Source organism: Cucumis melo, chromosome 8, assembly GCF_025177605.1.
Source record: "Cucumis melo cultivar AY chromosome 8, USDA_Cmelo_AY_1.0, whole genome shotgun sequence".
NCBI lineage: Eukaryota > Viridiplantae > Streptophyta > Magnoliopsida > Cucurbitales > Cucurbitaceae > Cucumis > Cucumis melo.
In genome coordinates this window covers 21019160-21029263 of record NC_066864.1, presented here as the reverse complement: position 1 = coordinate 21029263, position 10104 = coordinate 21019160, and the positions used below count along the sequence as shown (strand labels likewise).

The 10104-nt window shown below is 32.4% G+C and overlaps 1 protein-coding gene across 1 annotated transcript; it reads right to left on the bottom strand.

Annotated features, from left to right (window-relative positions):
* Positions 1–7133: 7133 nt before the first annotated feature.
* On the bottom strand, positions 7134–8554 carry LOC103486195 (uncharacterized). Its single transcript, XM_008444065.1, has 3 exons — positions 8177–8554; positions 7952–8086; positions 7134–7793 (listed from the first exon to the last, which is right to left on the bottom strand). The coding sequence occupies exons 1-3, from the start codon at positions 8552–8554 to the stop codon at positions 7134–7136; spliced, it is 1173 nt and encodes a 390-aa protein (XP_008442287.1).
* Between the last annotated feature and the right edge of the window lie 1550 nt (positions 8555–10104).

The following is a 10104-nucleotide window of genomic DNA, read 5'->3' as shown; positions in this document are numbered from 1 at the left end:
TCCATTTATACTTAAACGATATGTTGATTCATCGCAATTTTAAGAATGCGTATGGCTTGAACTTTATAAAATCGTGTTTTAAGTTTTTGATTATACTTGGTTGTGAAATATGTTTAATCGATGTTTATGGTAAATGAGAAGGTGATTTTCCTAAGGCTACGTGAATGCATTTTCGTAGCGCTACCTATGGTCGTCAGGGGGTTTTAGGGCTGAACAAGGCCGTGTTTGAAGATTCGAGAACCTGAGCTTAGGTGAGGACATGGATGGAGGATTTTGATATGGATTCAGGTCTAGTTAACACATGGTGGGTGGCTCTATATGGACATAGGAGAGTTATGGATGTTGTTACTATAGTAGGTGCTAAGTATGCGTGACCTCTGTTTGGCCGTGTGTTTTCTTGTGGATATGGATCATGTGTGAGCTATTCTAGACCGTGTATTTAGTATGCTATCATGGTTGGATTGGATGAAGGTTGCTATCGTGGCGTGTATTAAATATGCGTGAGCTAGTTTTGGTCATATGATTCTTTAATCATGTGCGAGCTATCTTTGGCCGTATATGTAGATGCCTTGCCGTTGTTGGATTGACTAGAGGTTTGTTGGTTTGATTGGTGGCTACGAGATAATAACGTTTTAACTAATATTTCATAACTGATGCATATTTACAAATTTTCTATTTGAGCATGTTTTATAAGTTTTACTTCTAAGAAACTTGCCACTCACTGAGTTTTCAACTTAAGATTTCAACTTAAGTTTTCAATGTTTTCTCCCTCCTCAGGTAGTGATCAAGGACCAAGCTTTGTTGAACTCTCGTCATCATTTGTAGATCCTCATTTTTGTATGTATATAGTTAACTTTTGTATTGCATCATGAAGTAGTTAGTTATAGCGAGAGTGATACTAAGGACTTTTGTTTGGAGAGATCCCTCATTAGACTGAAATCATTTTGTATGAATATCTAATTTGAATATGAATTCTACTTGAAACTCTAGAATAGTCTGGATGAGTGTGTGGTGATACACATTTGATGTGATGTCGAGTTTGAAGTTGCTTATATACATATAGAAGGAAAAATATCTTCCTTTACAGGTTTTGACTAACCCATATTTTAAGGGAGATTACCGAAATTTTTATAGGATTTCTTGAAAAGTGTTTTACTAATCTTACCTTAGAAAAAGAATGTTTTCAAAGAGTAGAACCACCCCACGATCTAGGTTAGAGGAGAAAACCCTAGAATGGGGTGTGACATTTAGACATGTCAAAATGATATTTAAGCAATTTTGTTATTCTCGAGTATGAGGAAGATGAAGTAGCTTCAATGAATCTTGCTGAAAAATGGTGAAGATGAAATAGAAGATTTAAACAGAAGAATAAATCGTTTAAAATAGAAGAAAGAAAATTTGGAAAAGGAGTTGAAGAAATCTGGAAGAGAAGAAGTTACAAAGAGGGAATTAAGAAGAAGAAAGAAAAGTGACACAAGGGTAAACTTGAAATTATAAAAATATTTTCCCGACTTCATGAATTTTTGTTTTTTGTTACAAGGGCCGTAAATATTTTTGGATTTTTTTTACATTTATGTAAATTAATCTAGAATTAAACTGAATTATTAACTAATTCTCTAATTAATTAATTGATAAATTAAATATCTTATAGGGGTGTCTTTTCAAAAAATAGAACAAAGCAGCAAAATATTTACACTGTATAGAACAATTCTAAAAACAGAAAAAGCCCATAGGCCCACCATGTAAAATACAAAAAATGCCCCATCAACAATGCGCGCGTAATATAATTGGTACAACAATGCGCACGTAATACATTTGGAACACGATAATTTATATTTGGTTACAATTTATTTTTTCAATTATATCGTTTAATTTTGTTACACGATCGTTTAGATTGGATTTTTTAAAATATGGTACATGATCATTTAGGTTTGGCTCAAAATTTAGTACACGATCATTTAGATTTAGTTGCAATTTATTTTTTCAAATCTATCATTTAATTTTGTTACACGATCGTTTAATTTGGTTACGTTTAAATTTGGTTACACGATCGTTTAGATTTGGACCCAAATATAAATGATCTTTTTTTTTCAAAATATGGTACACGATCGTTTAGATTTGCCTCAAAATTTGGTACACGATCGTTTAGATTTAACTCAAAATTTGGTACACGATCGTTTAAATTTGACTCAAAATTTGGTACAAGATTGTTTAGATTTGGTTACAATTTATATTTTCAATTCTATCATTTAATTTTGTTACACGATCGTTTAGATTTGATCATTTAGATTTGGAGACCCAAATCTAAATGATTTTTTCTTCAAAACTTGGTACACGATCGATTAGATTTGGCTAAACGATATTTTTAAATGCTTTTGCTACACGATCGTTTATTTTTTTTATACGATCGTTTAGATTTGTTTACACGATTGTTTAGATTTGGCTAAACGATTTTTTAAATTCTTTTCGTACACGATCGTTTACATTTGTCTACTATTGATTTATTTTTTTTGCACGATCGTTTACATTTAGCTACTTCAATCTAAATGATTTTTTTCAAGATTTTTTTCAAGATTTTTTATACACGATTTTTTAGATTTTGCTATTTTTTTTATACATGGTCGTTTAGATTTGGTTATCCAAATTTAAACGACATAAAAAAAGAAAGAGGAAAAAAAGAAAGACGACGGAAAGAAATCACAGCAACAAAAAAAAAAAAAAAAGGAAAAGAAGAAAAGCGATGGAAAGATTAAACAACGTAAAAAGAATCAAAAATGAAGAAAGACAATGAAAATATTAAATGACGTAAAAAAGAATAAAAAAAGAAGAAAGATGGTTGAAAGAATTGCAAAATTAGAAAAGAAAAATACCAGGAAAGAAATCGCAGTAAAAAAAAAAGAGGAAAAGAATAAATATGATGGAAAGATTTAATGACGTAAAAAAACAATTGAAAAATAAAAAAGATGATGAAAAGAAATTGTAGAAAAAAAAAAGAGGAAAAGAAGAAAGACGACGAAAGAAATCGAGGAGGAAGACGATGAAAGAAATCGTAGGAGGAAGACAATTTCATCGCGAGGAAGAGAAGAAAGAAGGAAAGGGAAAACCTAGAATATTTAAAAAATGACTAACTTTATGGGCTTTGTTACACGGGCCGTAAATAGTTTGGTGTTTTGTTACATTTATGTAAGTTTCTCTATCTTATATTTAGTTTAATCTAAATATGAATCATATTTATATATATACTCTCTCTCATAAACTATAGTTTTAATGTGTATCATATACGTATTAAATTTTAACCTATTGTTTTAATATGAATCTAATTCACATTAATTAAAATTTGAACTTATTCAAATAATTTATTCTCTCATAAACTAATTTGAATCATATTCAAAATTAAATTTATAGAATAAAGTTTAATTAAAATGTAAACTTCATATTATAATGTATCATCATACATTATATTAATTCCGAAAATAAATTTGAACATTTCAAATTACAATCAATATATATTCATTTCATTACTCTTTACGAGCTAGGAAAGGAGCCTAATGGACCTACAAATTAGAAGCTACAACAATATGAGATTAATTGTCTAAACTTATTAACTAGTATACGTTAACTGTGTGTGCACTCTAGTAAATACTCACAGCTGAACTCTTCTAGCTGTAGATATATTTCTATATCCACAGATATATACCAATAATAGTAAGCTTCCTTCACAAGTGTCTGTAACATCAACTGCATCAAATTACTTTTTTACCCCTAAGTTACTTCTAGTCCTTACATACCGTGCTTCTCTAGTGAACTAATAGAATACGAGACATGTACAACAAAATAAAGATCAAATTTTACTCTAGATGCATCTAAACTATTCAAAAATTAACATTGCCAAGACTACCCTAATTAAATGGAATTAGAGTTAAAAGAAAACTTACCTTTGTAGTTTTCCAAACCAGAATGCATGAGTGACTTGAATGCATGAATGTATCTATTTGACGATGTCTTCATTCTCTACCAAAGTTTACTGTGATCACTTGAATCACATTTCATCTTTTACCTTACTGATCATTTATAATCATCTTAGATCAACATACTGATGCCATAGATAAAAGGTCGCACTACATTTTCTATACTTGAAGCTTTTGTGATTAATCTTTCGTTCATTCTTTCGTGATAGAGTCTTATTCTCCGTTGATCAATCAATGTTGCTTCTTCCTCACATGATATATGCCTATATATATATATATATATATATATGAAGGGATGAAAACCCTGAGCGGAATAATTACAGAAACCCAATTTTAATTGAAACCTTAAAAATATCAATACATTGGCAAAAAATTACAAAAACAATTTTTATGGTTAAACATGCTTTGAATAAAAATACAGAGAAGAAAACTTACGCTCGTTGACGACTCTGAATCTACCAATCATCAATTTGGGCACCACCACTTGGAAAGCTTCTTATTCTCTGATTGAGATGGTTTGTGGGAACCAAAATTGGAATAAAGGAATTTTTCTTAGAGAGAAAATTTGCTCAGAGAGAAATGGGAGAGCAATTCATTTTCACAGAATTCACCACCATTCTTGTTACGCAAAGTATTCCCACTTCTTCAGACGGAAGAAGTGGGAAGTTGGAGATAATAAATGGGAACGTGGGAAAACCACCCACGTTCCCTATTAACTTAATAATAATTATTAAATTAATATATATTAAACTTATTAATTAATTTAATTAAATAATTAATTAATTTAATAATTAATTAAATCATATTTTATTAATATTTTCACTTAAATCATATTTAATTAATATTTTCATTTAAATCATATTTAAATGAATATCTCTCGCATATATTTAATTAAACTAAACTATTAATTAATTCTCCAATTAATTAATTTCTAAATTAAATATCTTATATTTAATTTAATCCATAATTTGAATCATATTCAAATATAAATTTCTCTCATAACCTATGGTTTTAATATGTATCATATACACATTAAATTTTAACTTATAGTTTTAATATGAATCTAATTCACATGAAACTAAAATTTGAACTTATTCAAATATTTTATTCTCTCGTAATTTAATTTTGAATCATATCCAAAATTAAATTTATATAATAAAGTCTAATTAAAATATAAACTTTATATTATAATGTATCAATATACATTATATTAATTCCCAAAGTAAATTTGAACATTTCAAATTAGAACCAATATAAATAAATCTCATTACTCTTTATGAGTTAGGAAGGGGACCTAATGAACCTACAGATCAGAAGCTACAACGATATGAGATTAATTGGCTAAACTCATTAGCCACATTAATCAATATTTGTTAACTGCGTGTACACTCCACTAAAGACTCACAGCTGAACTCTTCTCACTGTAGATGTATTTCTGTGTCCACGGATATAGACCAATACCAATAAGTTAGTCCTTCACAAGTGTTCGTAAAACCAGTTGGGTCAAATTACCGTTTTACCCCTGGGTTACTTCTAGTCCTTAAATACTAGTGCTCCTCTAATGAACAACCTGTTTATGGTTCAACCACTAAACAGAAACCCCTCTCGTGCCATAGAGAGGGTAGGGCCCTTTGTTCAAGTCCCGGAGATAGCATTTAAGGAAACACTTATCTACTTACCCTAAAGGTGGGAAGGAGTGAATTCCATCTTGTGTGATTATGTTCCCAGCTCCTCACTCGATCTTGTCCCCAAAATGATAAGAATATTGAGTCGGCAATTTGACCACTCTCACCCGTACAAATTAAAGGACAATCCATCGCAAACAGGAGTTCATAATACACTCAGGATTAAGAGTAAGTCACCTAGGTCATCCTAATGAAATAGAAATTCAACTAGTTAACGGAGTTACATCTAGTGATTACAATTTCGTGGTCCAGTCTTATGCAAACTCATTACATAGGATACCCTCACTCGCATGTCGCATACATGAACGCATTGGATCAATATTTTTGTATCAAATAAAAAGTGAGCCGTATCCATAGTGTTAACAGGATAAGGTACCCAACCTTAACCCTATACTATAGACTCTTTAAGCTGATCTTGAACATTTGATCCCTGTATGTCTCTACATACTGTTCAAGACTCATCAAACAGCTTAGGATGTTAGTTTATTGGATTTAGGTTATTAAGACAAAACTAATAATATAATCAATAACACTTATTGAAATTATAATAATAAAATACTTTATTAATGTCAGTCAATTGATTATATTTACTATCTACGAGTTTTAGGACATAAAACCCAACAATATATATTTCTATTTTCACAAAGATATTTTAAACAAGATTCCTAAAATAAAGGAGAATCTTTTTATCTTTTAGAAACTAATTATCTTATCCTTAAAAACACAATCCTCACAATGTCTTTTAGACAAAATCCCAACAAACTCCCCCTTTTGTCTAAAAGGAGATTTCTTTTCTTGTTTAAGACACCGCTTCTCAGAACTGTCTCATGGATCAGATAGCTAGCAAAGATAAAGGAGCACAACATATCAACACAATCATCATCAGGGCATCTTATACAACAAATCCACACACACACAACACCAATAACTAACACATAAACTTCCACCAACAAACTAACTTGAACATCATTTCATTCCAGTAGTTGTTTTTTAAACATCAAGACAGAAGTTTTTTGTTTTTAAAAAATCGTACTAACTTGCAAAAGTTTAAACAACTTCAAACAGAAACTTAAACCAGGGGAAACAAAACAAAACATAATGTCAACAAAACAGCACTCCAGCTTCAGCTACATTTGCCCATCAACCATCGTCCAACCTTGATACTACTCCCCCCTTTGGACCAAAAAGAAATATCACTCAGAACCATGCTCCCCTATACTAGTAGAAGGAGCCAATGATTTCAAGTGACGAATTAGTGAATCAACCTCTATCCTTCGCTCAAATAACAAATTAATGGAAGTAGAGAGAGCTTGAGACTCAGCTGCTAGTGTGTTTGACTATTCTGGAAGCCGATTCTCGATCAACAAAGAAGCCTTCAGCACTCTCATCCCAATCATTTATGTCAAACATTCGAGAGCTCGTGAAGGACGCAAGTCATGTTCTATATCTGGCACATGACTGCTCTAAAAAAGTATGTAATTCAAGGATAAGGTATTTGGTTCAGGTCCCGGGGATCAGACATTGTTAAGACAACATTATTGAGATGAAGTAGTAGACCAGAGAAAAATCGTTGTAAAGCAATAGGGATTTTAACCCCAAACGATCCCACATGCCTCAACAGCTGATTATATATAAAAGATCCTGTATCTATAGAGTCGTCATGGCATATTTGATATAGAAATGTTCCCAACGCAACAGACACACTGGAAGCATAAGAAAACGAGAACCAATTGGCAATATCAACCTTATGAAGAATGACATATTTAACACTGAGAGCAACTGCATGGATTCCATTAACAGGCCAAGAAGATAGTGTCCATCCAGTTAATACAGACGCTAAAACTTCATTAGATGGATTAGAAGGAGAGTAGTCAGACCCAACATTATTACGCAGAAAACCATTAATGACAACAGGAGAGATCTTGAATTTTAATCCTCTAATATGAACAGTCTGATAATCAGGACTACTAAGATCATTAAAATCAGTTGGTAAATTTACAATGAATTCCCCAATTAACTGAGGGTAAAATGGCCCAACATTGGATATATTCTTGGATAGACCAACCTTCTCAATAAGACTCATGACACCTAAGCAAGAATGATGTTTATCTGAAAAATTTACCTCTTCAGCTATCCTTCGCTGCACCACATTTTTCATCGTTTAACATTTTCTTCAAGATGAAAAGATATTCTATCAATTGGAACAGATGGAATGTTTGGAGGAATCTTCTTCCATCTAGTCTTAGTGCTAATGTTTCGCCGATTCTACTGAACTTTCTTCCTCGTTGGCCTAAGTACTTCAAAAAATTGTTGGGTCTTGGGTTGAGCGTCATTATGAACATCTGGTTCAATAGTATTGGTTGTATCAGTGTTAGTAGGTTTAACACCTTCAACATGAACAAGGGCCTCATCAGCAGAAACTCGAGTCCTTCCCTAAGTTACAATAGATTCATCAGCAGGAACATGTGCCGGTTCAAAATGTGGATTAGATGTTGTAACGTTGGCTGGGACAGATCATCTAACTGATGGTGAGTGTTGTGATGGACCCGGTTCTACATTGGACGCATGGTGAAGACCAGGTGTAGGAACGAACACATCTTCAGAAGAAGAACTTTTCTGAGAATGAGCTGATATGATAGGATCAGTAGGTTTTGCAAGAGCAACTTCTGAAGCATAGCTTTTCTTCAACAATCTAGCTAGTGGAATATCATCTAGGTCATCAAGATCCATGTTTGAAACGTGAGTCTCAGAGACACTCGGTGCATTTTCAGCACTTTTCACAGCACTTTTAACAACAATTTCTTCATGTACAGGCACATGAAAACTTTCGGAGACATGTAAGCTGGTAAGGTCTCCATGGCAGAGTGCTATTGAAACGACGGCCTCGCATTCATACACCATGCATGACAGACTTTGAAGCTAGAACTTTAAGAACCTCTTGAGACGATTTAGCCTGATAATTTTCGTTCCGAGTGTTTACCATTATTGACACAAATCGAAGAACAATTAGTAGTTTATGAGAAGATGAATGATCCTAAAGTAAAACTGAGTCTTGAAGATGGAATGATCAATTTTTAATTATTCTAAAAGTCCCCCTTTTAATTATTTTTTTGTTTTAAAAATCCGCTTAGAAGTCGTAAAGATCGTATTTATTCCTATTATGGCACTGACAAGGGCCATTATCTTTGATCATGTTAATGTCCACTGTCTTTTTAGCCAATTAAAGAGTTAAAGCTTACAAACTCCTAATCTCGTGCGTAAGTGCTCAAAAGTGATCGCATCAAGAGGTTTAGTAAAAATATCTGCTAATTGTAAATTTGAGTGAACATGTTCCAACATAATAATCTTATCGTCAATAAGCTCTCTAATAAAATGATACCTTATATCAATATGCTTGGTTAAACTATGCTGAACCGGATTTTTTGACATATCAATGACACTCATATTATCATAGTATAGAGTCATACCACCCTGTATGATGCCATACTCATGCAACATATTCTTTGACCTTTTTATTTCCTGGAGTCCTTTTGTGTTGAGATTTTTCCAAACCAAATTTTCGTACTATGTTCTTGGCATACTTCTCTTGAGTTATAAATATACCTTCACTTCTTTGTTTGATTTGGAGACCTGAAAAACATGATAATTCTCCTACCATACTCATCTCAAATTCTGATTTCATGATATCAATGAAACTTTCAACCAGTTCCTTAGGGAATCCCTCGAATATGATATCATCAACATTGATTTGTGCCATAATCAGATCATTGTCAGTTCTATTAATGAATAACGTGTTGTCAGCCCCACCTCGGGAATATCCTTTGCAACCCAGATAAATTGTTAAACGTTCGTACTAGGCTCTGGGAACTTGCTTTAGTCTATATAAAGCTTTATTGAGCTTATACACATGTAGAGGAAATTCAGAATCAACAGACCCTTTAGGTTGTGCAATATAGACTTCTTCATTCAAGTAACCATTTAAGAAAGCACTCTTGACATCCATCTAATATAATTTAAAATTTACGAATGCAAGATATATTGAGCAAGAGGCGGATAGCTTCAAGTCTAGCAACAAGTGCAAACGTTTCATCAAAATCAATTCATTCGACCTACACATAACCTTGAGCCACCAGTTGAGCTTTGTTCCTTGTTACATAACCTACTTCATCAGTCTTATGCTTAAAGATCCACTTGATTCCTATAATATTTGCCCCTTTAGGTTTAGGAACTAGAGTCCATACATTGTTACGCTTAAATTGGAGCAACTCTTCTTGCGTTGCATTAATCCAATATTCATCTTTAAGAGCAGCATCAACAGATATAGGTTCAATGGCTGAAGTATAACATAGATGAGCAATCATTTTTGTATAATCTACTTTATCCTTCTTTTTTGTGGTAATTCCAGCTGAAGGATCGCTAATAATAGAGATTAATGGATGATTTTTCCTAAC

Bases quoted from the DNA above. Each gene is read 5' to 3' on its own strand.
- LOC103486195 (XM_008444065.1), bottom strand. From the start codon at position 8,554: ATGGTGTATGAATGCGAGGCCGTCGTTTCAATAGCACTCTGCCATGGA. The intron at 8,087-8,176 runs GTTAGATGATCT...ATTGTAACTTAG, and splicing joins CATCACAACACTCACCATCA to GGAAGGACTCGAGTTTCTGC. The intron at 7,794-7,951 runs GTACTTAGGCCA...AATGTGGTGCAG, and splicing joins AGACCCAACAATTTTTTGAA to CGAAGGATAGCTGAAGAGGT.